Source organism: Chaetura pelagica, unplaced genomic scaffold (genome assembly GCF_000747805.2).
Source record: "Chaetura pelagica isolate M959 unplaced genomic scaffold, ChaPel_1.0 scaffold222, whole genome shotgun sequence".
NCBI classification, from domain to species: domain Eukaryota; kingdom Metazoa; phylum Chordata; class Aves; order Apodiformes; family Apodidae; genus Chaetura; species Chaetura pelagica.
In genome coordinates this window covers 8375251-8390303 of record NW_009952711.1, presented here as the reverse complement: position 1 = coordinate 8390303, position 15053 = coordinate 8375251, and the positions used below count along the sequence as shown (strand labels likewise).

Sequence of the window (15053 nt, the reverse complement as noted above, 5' to 3'; positions counted from 1 at the left end):
CTGAACCTGCCTTTCACCCCTCTGAGAAGAGAGCAATAGCACATCCCTGATCTCTGTAGCCACTGGCAGGAGACATCAGGCTGGAGTTCATGAATATTACTTACTGGCAGCAACATAAACTTCTCCACGCTGGCTGAAAAGACCATGCCAGAACACTGGTCATGCATGCTTAAACAGGAGCTGTGCAAACAGCTGTGGCTGTGCAAACCTGGCCTGAAGTACAGCTCCTGAGGTACTCACAGTGTATATTCCACTCCTGGGTGTGGCTGCCTGAGGTATTATTTCATCTGCAATTGTGAGATAGAGCTTTGCAAAGTCAGAAAGTAAGTGTTTCACCCTTCACTTAGTCTGGCTGCATGTCATTTCCATATACACATCAGCTACCACTTGCTTGCTTAAATCGTTTAGACTTTATGAGCCTGGGCTTATTAAATAAATATCAGGAGAAGTCTTGCAGAGGAGGAATGTTAACAATTAGGACAGTGCCACTCCCCTGTCCCTTTACACGGTCTGGTGAATTGTGCCTGGTTACGCATTGGGCCTTGCTTCGTCCCAGCTCACCAGCTGTCCAGCTGCGTATGCTGGGCTAACGGCGCTGCTCAAGCTTGAGCAACTTTTGTTTTGAAACTCAGCAAGGATTGGCAGGACCACCAAGTAGTAACTGGCAAGGGTTGAGAAGAACCCTCTCCACAAGACAGCCCAAGGCATCCCTGAAACATTATTTGGTTTCTAATTTAAACAAGCCCTTGCTGACACAGGCTGGCCTTCTAATACTAGGATGAGAAGCATGTGAATGGAGAGGAAATCGCCATCTGTATAGAAAGCAGTTTCTACTTACTATTGAGACAAATGGGCAAATGTTTGCCTTTTTGCTAAAACGAGTGAAAGGGCAAAGTTCAGAGGAACTGAATTATAGCTTTGGAAGCTAATGTGAAGACTACACTGGAGAGCCTTGTGTACATATTTGATACTTGGAAAAGGATGGTCATATGACTGAAACAGGGAACTGAACATCAGGCGGTCTGGGCTCAATTTCTAGCTCCACATTAAGTTTCCTGTGATTCAGGGAAAGTCCCTTTAATTCATCATGGCTCATTTCCTCAATAAAATTAGTATCTTCCCCCTCTTTATAATTAGTAATTGCTACTTGGGATTCTTAGATGATAATGCTATAAATATGTGTGACTTCATTACTAGAAAACGAAAAAAACACATTTTGCTACACAAGTTCTCTGACTTGAGGCATTCACAGAAAATATCTCTAAGGAAAAAAAAAATTGATGGAACTATGTAATAGAAGGAAGCCATGCTTTATTTCCATTCAGCTTGCAACACTCAGAAGCTCTTTAGGGCAGGGACTGTTTGAATCATCTCTTATTTATATTTCTCTGTAGTGTGTGTTTCACCTGTAAAAATACAGAGCTCCTCAGAGCCCAGATTTCACTGCACCATTTGGCAACATCTCAAACCTATGTCTGAACAATACCTAGGCAGGCATCATCTTCCTCCTGGCTGCACCACATTTCCTGCAGAGAAGGAACTCAGAGCATTCTTGTAGCCACATCTGGACTGCCTGCAGCCCAGGCTGTACCACAGCATCCCCTGCCAGGCAGGTAGGTGAAAGGGTGCCAGTCCCTCCTTGGTAGGGCTCAAAGTGCAACTGTTGTGGTACAAAATAAACATCACCCCTGCTGAGCCTCGCAGGAGTCCTGAACAGGCAGCCTGGGAGAGCTAGGTAAGAGCAGAGGGGTTTTCTTTAAGAAGCACCATGAGAAATGTGCAGAAAGAATAAACTCCTTCTGGACACAGACGACACTTCCACCCCACATATTCTGATCCATACGAGACATCACTTCAAATCAACCACAAAACATAATTAGTTCTATGCACCCAAGACTCATTAGCATGGTTTTTCCATCCCTAAAGCAGTATTTTAAAAACACTAATAAATCATAATTTAAGTCTTCATAGAGTTTTACAAACTTACTTTAAAAGCATTCCTCTAAGGCTGCTGTTATCTTCAATTTAGAGACAGCACAGATATTTACATGATTTGTTCAAAGTCATGTGAATCAGTCACAAAGCTAAATCCAGAATTCAAAAACCTCCCTATTTCCAGTACTGTGGCTTATTTCTCTAAAGAATATGATTTCAGGGAAGCCTTTGCAGGGTAGGTTTAAAACCTTTTTAAGATGATTATCATTAAAAGTAGAACAAAAATATACTAAAATCAAAGTAAAAATGGGCCTTATGATTCTAGGAAAAAAATTAATTAATCAGATTAATAAAAAATTTCCTATCCCAACAGTCCTGTCATCCACATATGCTACTGCCTGCTGAACTTCTGTTTTATTGTTCCAGGAAGTTGTTCCACCAGAACTGGCTGGACCACGTCATCATTTGTGAATAATTACTATCATGCAGACTGTTAATTCCTAAGCTGTCATCCACACTGTAAAGCAAGTTACATATTTAATGCAGGAATTAAAAAATAAAGCTCAAACATCACAAGATATTTCCTTTGATCTCACCCCCCTCCCCCCAAAAAAAGCAAACAAACAAACAAAAAACAACCCAGGCAAAAAGGTGCATGTAATGCCCATGTGTAAGTAAGGGGCTGTCAGCTAGCTAAAAACCATTAAAAGACTTGGGTCAGAATAAAAATACAAATAATATTAATGTAAAAGCAGCTTTTGTGAGACATACCAATGCTGCTTCTAGTTCTGTAATGTGTTGTTGTTGTTGTTTAGTCTTATGTGGAGGGGAAGAAGATGGACCGTTCCCCACATGTGTACCTGAAAGTGGGCTCTTAATATGGACCAAAGGCCAAGTATAGATGGTATTTCCCCAAAACGTTATTCTTTGATAAAGAGCTTCCTGAGCAGAATGTGAATTCTGCACACTGAGCTACCAACAATAGATTTCTTACATATGAACTCCCTTCTAACATGAAGAACATCCAGTCACAGGACTCCTACAGCTTGTCAGGTAAAGAACCATCTCCTTTTCTTGATTATTAAGATGCACCTGACTGGCTTCCTTTAATATCTTCTGGCCCTTGTAATGTGAGGGACAATGAGGAATGGATTCCTAGCTGGTCCGTCAATTACATTCAGCATTTTATGGGCCTCTATCACTTCCTCCTTCAAGTGCCTTTTCTCAAAGAGTCCTAGCTTACTTTTATGGAGGTAATTCTGTACCTTTGATCATCCATGTGGCTTTTTCCTCAATCTCTTCTAGTTTAACTACCTTGGTTGATACAAAAGGAGAGAGCAGACTTAAAGCTTTTCTTAGACTACCTTGGAGAAAATGTAACAGTATCTTTTTCTATTTTAAGCAGCAAATGAGCCACATAAAATGTGTGTTAATTAGTGTTGACACAGATGTATAGTAATACAATCTCAATCAGTTCAAGCACTGCTGTTCCACCTCTTTCACTGGGGTTACAGTCCTGACACCACAGTCAACAGGAGAGCTTTTGTGACCACATCAGCCACTTCGGTGCAATTTCCCTTTGTTTCAGTCTCCTTTGCAGTGGTGTGGCTGCAGCAAACTGTTCCTTCTGCTGGCTGTAGCAAGGTCTGTGAAGACCAGCAATAGCGAGCAGGGAAGCTGGGAGGGAAACTTAAATATCTAACATTAGCTTGGCAATACCCTGAGCTGCTTTCTACAATTGTTCTGTTCAGCATCTGAATGCTGGAGAGGGATGAGCATAACATGACAGTACTAGTAGCTGGTAGGGGAGTTAAACCTTGAAGTGTCCCTGGTGATCTGTCAAGAAATGCTAAATATTGCAGCTTTTGAACACCAGACCCAGTCTGAGACACACAAACACCAACAGGACTTTTATATCTCTTGGCAAGTACACATGACAGGCTGGCTGTGCTTCCACAGGAGATGTTTAGTATCAGTGAGTTACACAAGATATTAAGGGGTTTTGGTTTTTTTGTCAGCAAAAAAAGATACAACACATTAAATGAGAATATCCATAATTACAACCATACAAAGAAATATCATTAGGAATAGAATCTCAGTGCATATAATTCACCCACTTGCCTAATAAGCAATTGGGTATTAAGAAATTTATGTGAAGTAATAATCTATTTAAGGAAGCTGCTGTTTCTGAAGCATTTCAAAACTGAACTCTCAGGTTTTAGACAACTTTAGTTGGAGCATTTAGAAAAATCTAAAACTAAAAATGTACAAAATATACTTTTTTCAGGCTGCTCCTCTTCAGCAGCTTAATTCTAAAGCCTGCTCAGAAGGTATCCTATTGCAGGAGGCAGCACTTACCAGTTTGTCTACCAGGCAACTAGCCCCCCTGTGCAGACCTAGGCTAGCCTTTGATCTAAGCGCCCTACTACCTACCTCTGCTTTTTGTTTGAAACAATTGAAGGTTCTCCCTGATAAGAAGCAAGTCAATCTTCGGTTACAAAGGAAGAAATTACTACCACTTAAATCTGTTTTATCTTTGAGCCACAAGATTTCCTATCCAGCATGCAGAAAGGCTAATCTGGGAAATCATATTAGTGAGATATAGTTTAGTCTGACAAAGAAGGGTTGTGATTTTTTATTATTAGTTGCCTTATGTGTAGTTACTCTAGATGGAGAGATTTCTTGTAATAAGAACTTATCAGTTGTTCTGCATCATGTTACATTGTTTTGGACCTTAATGAAAAAAGTGTTTTTTTCAGTAAAATGATACTTTTCACTAGTATGTATTTTTCTCTGCTTGTTTACGTTTCAATATGAAACACCTAAAACTCAGGTTTTGATTTTCAACTGAGTATTCTTGGTCTTTCAAAAATGTTGAAGAACCAATAAAATAATGTTCTTCTGACTGTTTCCAGGCACAATCCAAAAATTGTCTTACATTTGGCCATATATACCCTGATATTTCAGCAGCTCATTTGATTGTCTGTTGCCCATAATTTATTTTAGTTTCTTTCAGTTTTATGATACTGATAATGAACATGAAAGCCTAAATATACAAAGGTATCTGAGGAATAATGAAAGTGAACAGATGATCACTTACAAAAAAATTCCTAAAAATAGAAACCTTAAGAATTACCTGAGAGATAAGGGAGTTTCACCTTTAATAGCCCCCCTGCTCACAAAGGGGCCAAGGGCCAACTGCTCTGATTTTCACTCATGCAATGGCTCTGGACAGTATGTAAACTGTGACAGAATTTGTCCCCATATAACTGTCACTGTCAATATGTTCTGTACCAGTGATCAATCCCTTTCAATCTCCCACAGACCTTTAAAGAAGTAAATTTATGTAAGATTAAACCCCTTAAAAGAGTAAGACAATTAGCGAGTCGGAGACAGGCAAATATTTGTTAGTTAAACAGAATTAGTGTTGCTTAGTATTTTTTTGGAACAGCTCACCCTACATAACCCAGAAACCTGATATACACAAATCCAGAATGACAGCAACCAAAATAAAACAATCTTCTCTATAAAATGATAGTATTAGATTACATCTGCCTCAGTGGTTTTATGTAAATTCACTTTGGCCAAACGTAAAATGCTAGGTATTCTATATACAACAGTGCAGGAGTAGTGATAGCTATTCTTTAAAATAAAAAAACATGTTTTCTTCCTCTTTAAAATTTGTTTGTTTGTGATAGGAAACTCCATGAGGAAAATACATTTGTTAATGTGAATTATTTTTAGACAGTCATTTTCAGTGCTCCAAAAGTCTCTTCAGCATGCAAATCTAAATAACTGGAATATTTAAATATCTGTTGAGCCAAAAGTCCTGCATGTACATTTACTCCCTCTGTGGCAATACAGTAATGGTTCCCCAGTGCATGTTCATTAACATTCTGGCCAGTTTAATCTGAAAAGTCAGGCTCAGCCTGCTGCTTCCCTTTACAACAAATAATGTTCGTAATTTTATGGCAAATTTAGTGTGGATTTTCTGTGAAATTCTACAGGGTTTGGTTCACAGCACACAGGACTGAAAAAGGAGAAGAGCTATTTATAACGATTAGTATTTTACTGTAAGAAGAAAATATTCTCCACGTAAGTAAAATTAAGAATCTTATTAGATGGTGATTTTTTTTTTCAATCTTTACATGTTTTATACATATGTATGTGTGTACAAAAATAACATCTGAAAGATAAGGCATTGTGTTTTGTTGATTAAAGTATTAAATTATGCTTAAATGTTGAGGTTATTTTTACCACCATGAATGTCTTTACTTTTAGTATCTGGTCTTGACTAGGAATAGATTGCTGAAAGTTACCATCTGCTTCCAGTTTGCATACAAACTCTCAATTAGCTAAAATTCATATATGTTTTGCAAGGTAATTATGCTTACTCCTTTCCAAAATGGGAAAATATTTGTCAGATAGTATCTGGATGTCCTCATAAGAACAGCATCTTATCTTGACTTTGTCTGCCCTCTTAACATGCTCAAATAGAAGGTTATCCGTTTGGTTGATGAGAGATTACAGCCTTTGATTACCACTGCTCCGAAGTGCTCTGTTTCCCCTTGATTACAAACACACATAGCCAAACTGAACAAGTTAAAGAACCCTGGGTTTTAATTCCACATGGAGAAAGGAACTTTAACATTTCTTAATATTAGCAATACTACAATATCTGTGTACCATTACTTGTGCGAGCAATTTGAGTTTCTCATATAAATATCCTGAGCAGTGTCTATCAAACATTTTTCATGCAGCAATATTATAAAAGAATCCTAACCAGTATTATCAGCACGTTATTAATTTCCAAGTCACACTACCAATATGAATACTTACAGATTTTCTTGCCACATAGCTAGATATTAAAGCCCTATTGCACACCAGAAAAATTATTAAGAAGTGATAAAGTATGACATTTCCAGGTATTGTAACTATTTAGCTACAGGACAGTGTTGAATGTTTTGAAAATCCCACACTCAAGTTCATCTAAACCATAGTTAGAGAAAATTGAAGACAATGGACACAGCATCATTACAGATTAGATTTAGGTCTTTTATATATCATTCTGTCTGACTTAGATTTTTCGCAGTCCAGATAGAGACAAATATAATGCAACTTCCTATGCTCAACATTTCACATTAAATTAAATAAACCCTATTGACTTTTGATCTGTTTTTCCCAACAAGTATGTACACAGCTGCCCCGCCTTCAGCAACAGAAAAAATGTTAGGGTGACTGAGCAGAACTTAGTACCACACGACGTAACAGTTGGACAGCAACACTATCATCACATCTTTCAAGTAGATCTAGTTATTCAAAAGTACTAATTGATCTTCTGTCCTCGTTAATTCCTACCATGAAACAAAAAGCTGGGACAATTTAGAGCATTATTCTGTTTCCTTTACAAAAAGTATCTTCTGATGAAAAGTTGTACAAAAGATTGATTTTGTAACAATAAAATAAAAACCTCTTTAAAATCCAGAGCTAACACTGAGCAGTGCTGTTCTTTGAGCAATTCCAACACAGTCTTAGGCTGGTATCCTGTTTGGAGGAGAAAAATGGATTCTTTTTAAAGATCGCATTCTAAATGTTCCATCGTGTTATTTGAATGCTCTTGCACTGCTGCAACTGGTTAGCACTGCACATCTGGCTGAATTGTCTTGGACTGGTATTTTCCCTGAACTATTGTGTATGTGTGTGATGGGTTTTTTAAAAAAAATAATTGTATGCACACTGAAACAATGCCCTATTGCAGCCTGCTACACAGTAATTAGCGACAGCATTTTTTTTCTGATTTTTTTTTCAGTGTCAAAGAAGTGCTATTTTTAAAGTAAGCCACCATGAAATTCTAGCCATGCTTTTCCAATATTTTCATTTTGTTGTGTTTTTTTTTTTTGTCTCGTAATCTCATAGGCCTAAACTTCACACTGGAAGTGTTATCTCATAAAAGCTCTAAATTTCAACAACTTTTACTCCACAGCTACTATTTTAAACTTACATTTATCAGGGAAAAGAGCATATAACTCAAATATTCTCATAAAAATAGTTTCAGGGAAACAAAACAGATAAATGTTCTATTCAGTAAAAGGTCAATTTTTCATAACTTTGGCTACAGAAGCGTTACAATTCAGCCAAATTTTATTCCAAAGCCCCAAGTTCCTATGTCCTGCTGCTCCAGATCATCATGCTAAGATTGTGCAAAGTGCACCAGACCAATGAGGGACAAAAAGGCAATTTTTTCTCATAAAATTACCACCATGTCCAAATATTGCTACTTATAAATACTGCCATTTACAACTTTTGCAACTCTTAAGCCTTTGGGGGAAAAAAAAAAAAAAAAAAAAGTCAGTGAGGAGGGGTAAAGCTATATTTCTTCTTTAAAAATAAACAAACACAAAAAATATCCAGAACCCTAAAAATGCAAGGCCCTGGTTTGCTTTCTAGTAGAAAGGATCTGGAAAGCCCCTCATTTCTGGTCAGCTAAGAATTCCCCTGCCATGGGGAGCTCCCAGCTGATACACAGCTGGCATTACTGGATCCTGCACAGATACCATTTGACACCAGCACAGGATGCATTAGGAGCTGGGAAGAAGTGGCCAGAGCACGTTTTATACTTCTGAGGGCTCACATGCCTAGATTGCTCTAATTTATACTCAGACTAGCTCTGCCTCATACATGGCAGTTCTGCAAGGCTAAGCATAAATTCAGTGCAACAGAGAATCTGGATTTAGCTAGATATAAGAAGTCTCTAATGCTAAATCATAAATTAGCTAAGAACACTGCACTAGTTTTTAATCTCCTGTAAGATCTGGGGAAACTTAGTGCCTGGACAAAAGTAGTCAGTCTTCAGAGCTGTCATCCTCTGTCTCAACCACCAGAACCAGGTGCCTGGGTCTATGCAAGTACAAAAAGCCTTGGATACAATCTTAACTGTTCATACATTGGCTATTAGGAATTCTCATCTGTACATTAATTGCTCATTTTTCATCACAAACACAAAATATCTGGCTGCAGACAGCAGGATTTCCTGACAAAAATGTGCAATTGTGTCTCTTGTGTTTGTCCAACTGTATTTGAGACACAAAATTAACTTTCAGCACATTTTCCAACAGCAAGAAGAGATTTTGAGTTGATCGAACAGGACACATGAGGACAGGCAAAGACATTCAGTGGAGTCTTCCTCTGTCTTCCTTCTGTTCCTCCCTAAGTTTCTATGAAAATGCCAGAAGGATTTTTGTACCTTTCTTTAGGACAGGTCTGGCATAATGCTGGCTGGTACTCCTGAGCCATGTGTAAATTCAGCTCTAAGTACACACTGTACCATTTATTCTCTGAAGAAAGCTGTGCAGTATTTCTTGGAATAATGAAAACCTGGCTTCTGGTTTTCCAGATACAGATTTCTACTACCTAGTAAAATCTAGGCTTTCTGACCTCTGTCAGTTTTATGAATTTTGCAGATACCCCATTTCTGAACACATGCACTCAGCCATTCCCAAGCTTAGCTCATTTGGTTACCACCATCAGAGATGGTGATGACTTCTGGTAAGACCACCTATCCAAAACCAGAAGCTTTTTGCCAGGCCAGACACACACATATAAAAGGCACGTCTGTCACCTCCAACCCTCTTCCTGCAAATTCTCATCAGTTCCATGTTTTCATCTACTATTGCACTACACGTCTCACCTCACTAACTAGAGCCTTGGTTAAGTGTCCAATCCCTCACTTACCTTTTGACCACACAGGACACCAACACAAAGTAGGGTGACAGCAACTGTAGCCACATCCTTCTGTGTAAGAAAGCCATCCTGCCTTACCAGCCCTGCTTCTTTCCACCTTCTCCCTGCTTAATGCCTTACTGAAGCAAGCACCTCGAGGTGTGCAATGTGGGATGGAGTCCTTGCTGCTAAGCGCGTTGCTGCACCTGCAGCTGTGCAGAGAAGCAAGTCACAACTGACCAGCAAAAGCCTTCTGTGTGGATCTGTTTACCTCATGGCTCTGATAAGTGCTTGTGTGCAAGCACAGTTAACAGCTGTCAGCACCATGTACCACTTTAAGTTGGATTTGTACCACAATTTGGGAAAGCCTGCCTTAGACAATAGGCACAAATATGCATAACAGTCACATTTAGATCTGTTCGTTTCTCTTCCTGAAAACGTTCTAATTTAAGATCCTAGTTTCACTTAACCAGGCATTTTTACTGGAGAGAACCTCATTCCCACATGGCACCTTCAAGGACCATGACTCCTCCAGAAATGCGTATTACATGAGCCAAATTCTACTAACAGTTGTACTGCTAATAGGTCACATACTTGGGGTTTGTTTTCAGCCTAACTTTTGTTTAAAAAAGCAAGGAAAACATTTTGAATTGTAGGTATGTTCACTCAAAAAAAACTGTGAAGAGAATAAGGAGAGTCAGATGGAAGAATTTTACCTCTGCTTTGTGCTGATTATATAATTTATCAAGAAACTGTTCCACAGGCCTTCAACAGATGCTCTGCTGTTAAAGCCATGAAAAGTCATTCAGGGAGAGGGTAAAGGCCTCGGGGGTGTGGTCCACATGCTTCAGCACATATATCCTCAGTCCTGGCCTGCAGATAGCACATCTGGTCCAGGCATGGACCTGATGGTTGGCCAAAATACAGGCTTATAATAATGCTCCTTTTTTCAGTTTTAATGTAAGCCTGTTTTCTTGCCAAATTCAAATCCTGCCAAAATTTGGCCAAAGATGTTTGCTCAATTGTGCAATATCTTAAGTTTATATCCAACAACTCTTTGCAAAAACAATTGTATCGTGTTTTTAATGTTTACAGGCATTAACAATATTTAATTTTAAGTAGAATTTTACTGCTGACACTCTCGTCTCTTACAGTAAATTACCTTAGAGAGGGTTTTTCCATTAGCTCTTAGTGTCACGAGTCCTGCACAGCACACCAAAGCACTGGAGCTAGAGAGACCAGAACTTGGAGGGATGGTTCCATCTAGCAGACAATTCATTCCAGTTGGGTTATTAAGACCAAAATGTTCCTAACAATGAAAAAATAAACAATCTCAGTTTCAAGTGCAGACAGGCTCAGGCTTGCAATTAACTGATACTTAGAAAGAGAATCTTTCTGCTGAGCTGCTGGAACCAAGAACCTGCTTCTGGTATCTCCAAAATACAGCAAAATTTTCATTCTATTCCTTAAGAACAAAGCCAATGGTAGGGCTACAGCCAAAGGTATGTCCGCAATTCCTGTACACAAACATATATGAGCTGACACAATTGCACCCCAAGTAGAATTCAGTATGGGCTAAACGCCCAAGAATTTACCAAGCTTCGTGGGTGGGTTTTGCAGCAATTGGCTCTGCTCTGAGCTGCCATGGTGACAGTACCAGAGATTACCAATCAGTTTATACTCAACTTTTGTCCTTTCCTCCACAGCTTCTCACTTAAGGCATCCTGAGGGTCCACTTTAGGCTTCACTTCTAATGCTGGCATGTGGTTTCAGGGAGCCATATCATGCTGATGGGGGAATAGTAATCATGCAACTGTATTCAAAGCCAGATACCTCTATCTCCTGAAGCACCCACAGGACAGACACTGACAGAACGGCAATAGTACTTAAAGGACACTGTGCTTTAGGAACACAAAGACACACCTACCAGTGGGGATGGTGTCTGTCATGCTATTTTTAGAACAAAGTTAAAAATATTTTAAAATACATTATAGATATCACAGATAATACATTTAATCCAGAAGTCATAAAACCTTGTGTACATAATCTTTTAATTACTCTTCATTTACTTTGTCTTATTATTTATAACCACTTTAATACAAATGTATGTGTTGTTAGTTTGAAATAAACATGCAGTACTTATTAAAAAAACATTGAATGTATATGGGGGGGGCATATGAATAGCTACATTCTGATACAGATTTATATGTCAATAAATTATGTTACAATGTCAATAATCAGAAACAATGTCAGTGTTTCCATAAAGAAATGCCCACCTTCAGAAGATTACTGCTACTTTTCCTGAAACAGCTTCAGCCATAGATACCAACAACAGAGATCAGCAAACACAACGAACCTCTTTTAATGTCTTCTACCATCACTTTAAATTATTTTAGATTTCCCTTTCTCCAAATATAAAGGAATTCATACCTAAAATACTACTGCTGCCCATGCCTCCTCATGAAGAACACTAGATGGGCTTGTTCAAAAACAGAAAATGCTTGAGTAACCAGAAACTGATCCACAGTTTCTGGATTGTCTTGAATGCGAATCAGGCTTGCAAACTTATCACGCGATGTTTAAATAGAAAACGTACTTCAGTTTCAAAAATGAAAATGGACTTTGCCAAGTTCTGCAATAGTTCTGTCCCAAAAGGATAGCATGTTCAACTTAATATAAACAGATTATCCCGCTGGACCCTCTAAGTACTTGTATTTCAGTGTTTCTTAAGTCTGTAACATTTATGCTTATTTTCTGCCAGTGCTAGAGTCTGCAAACCTGCTTTGCAAATTAACTTTCAAGTATGAAAGCTTATCCTTAGGAAACAAATCTCAGTAGCAGACTGCAAAATAAATAAAGTCAATTGGTCATGCTGGTCTTAATATAAGAAAGGGTATATTGTGAAGAAACCTAATCTATATTTCTACAGTCAATGCCATTTAAATGCCTTGCCTGTGTTACCGAGCAATACTAAATTGGAAATACGTTACTGCAAACGTAAGTAGTTTATTGGGGTCCAAACATAGGGGTGGGGGGCTGATTAGGAACTGTGGGCTGTAATAAAAGTAATTTGTGGCACTGATCGTTCCAAATACTGTATTTTAAAGACTCTGGTGGCAGGTTTGAGGCAGGCTTTGTTGGCTGTCTGCAGTCCTTATCTATTGGATTGTCCTGTGGGGTGACCCAGATGGCCTATCCTGAGGCAAGCTTCAAGTGCTTTAGAAAGCACATTTACCCATAATTTGGACTGGCTGTGGTGACCTATTCCTGACCTAGCCATCCCTGTTTATCCCACCTGTCCTTCCAGAAATATCACTGGATTGACACTGAGCTGAGAAGTCACCATGTTTTTTCCTCAAAGGGCCATGAATCATCTGCAAACAGCAGGTGAGATTTATAGGAAGCCTCAGGTGAATTGAGGCTGCCTCCCAGGACAACACAGATGAACAGCATTTAGTTGCACGAGCAGTTCAGGCGTCAAGTCAGTGGAGACAGGCTTGCTCACAAAGGAGGAGATAAAGCTTAGATGAACAGACAGGAAAATGTCTGGCTGTTCAGTGTTCCTGCCTTTACCGTAAGTTTGCTGCTTCCTGCAGAGCTGCACTCTTAGCTCAGGAAATTTTGAAAATCCCATTCAAATTCCATACACTGAAAATCTAGATAAGTAATGGTTCTTACTGGAATATTTCTTCTGTATGCTGTTTACTTCTTTATTACATCTTCTTTTGCCTAGTGCACGAGTCAGCTTCTCCCAGTTGTTTTGTACCAGTTGTAGGTATTTTTCCATAAGAAGAAAAGGACTAAAATACAATATTTCTGTCCTGACAGAAAAGCCTCCAAAACTTTTAATTTTTTTTTCCATTAAGAAGCAGAAATGTCATGTTGATAATGAGTTTGATAATGACTTTACTAAATTTACTGCTATTTTCATTTATGTACTAAAATAGAAAATAGTGCTCTGGCAATATTTTAAAATAAACCCACTCCCATCTCCTCTTCAAATTTTAACATAAAATACTTAACATCAAGAACAGCTACATAATGCAGGGAAGTGTTTTGAGGGTGAATATTCATGTCATATTTTAATTCTATATAATTATATATATTATTATATAATAATAAATTAAATTGATTGGCTCACCTGAATGCCTTTCAGTCCACACAGGAAGTAGTTATGCCACTGAGGTTTTGTTTTGTTTATCTCAATGTTAGTAACACTAATATTGAAATCCCTGCAAAAACAGAAAAACCTTAAGGTTTTAACTTGTTTAACTTGTTAACTTTTAGTTTGAAAAACATGGCTTATTACTGCCACCTGCTGCTGAACAAAAACACGTGGATGTTCGCTTTTTTCAGTGCCTTGTTTTTCCACAATTTTTGTACAGATGTTCTTCATTGATCAGTTCTATAAGGATATTCTAGATGGAAGCATAACAATTTTTGCTTAAGTTATATCATTTATTCAATAAATTCATAAATTAAACTGCTTTTGGCATCCTTAATTAAGGCAGCATGCCTTCCATCACATGTGCTCTTTTGATCTCTTACAGAAGTGAAAATCTAAATAATTGTATCTCTCAAACTCAGCACAGAGATGAACACCCTTCAGGCCCTCTGCTGATCCATGCTCAGGAATTCATCTTCATTACCTTTGCAGAGGACAGTCTGCAACTCCTAATTAGAAGATGGAATTTTTGGTTCTTACTGGTCTCAGCCTGTATTTGTAAACTATGTAGGTTAGTGATGGGCTGGTTTTATTTTTATCCAAAATACTAACACTAGTTAATATCTGTAGTGAATACCAGTGTGAAGGTGTTTTTATCAGTATTCTGTTACCTATGGAGCAACAGTTACACTAATACAAAGCATCTTTATAACAATGTAATTGTCTTCAAATGATGGCTGAAAACTTCACTTTATTCTGCTGCAATTAAAGGCTGCAATTTTTGTGTTATGCAACCCCCAGACCCAACAACTAATGTAAAACCAGACAATCCTGCCTCCTTTTCATATGGTCTAACACCAGCTGTGAGCTACTCTACTTTTATTACCAGTCTACAACCTATTCCTAGCTCAACCTTACATGACAGATCCTACACTCTAAGTATCAACTTAGAATTACCATTTTGTCACTTATACATTTAATTTTAACATTCAGTACAGTGGGGAAGTACCAGAGATTTGTGTCCAGTTTAACATACAGGTTGTTCTCTTTCAAACTGAACTGTTCAAAATAGTGCCACTTACAGACTCCACCAACACAGCATCAAAGAACCATACAAAGTTAGTGTCAGAAATTACTGGGTTTTGTAGAGTAACACAAAAGATCTGAAAGGGAGTATAATAATAAAGGGAGAATAATGTGGCTGAAATTGAAAATAATGGCAGGATTCTTTTCC

General features: G+C 38.2%; 1 protein-coding gene across 1 annotated transcript in view; it reads right to left on the bottom strand.

Annotated features, from left to right (window-relative positions):
• Positions 1-15053, bottom strand: part of GALK2 (galactokinase 2) — a 42645-nt gene that overhangs the window by 25028 nt on the left and 2564 nt on the right. Inside the window, exons 4-5 of the mRNA XM_009994553.1 lie at positions 13796-13886; positions 10817-10963 (exon numbers count right to left, since the gene is read on the bottom strand). Coding sequence (XP_009992855.1) covers positions 10817-10963; positions 13796-13886 — 238 coding nt within the window. The remainder of the gene's footprint in view (positions 1-10816; positions 10964-13795; positions 13887-15053) is intronic.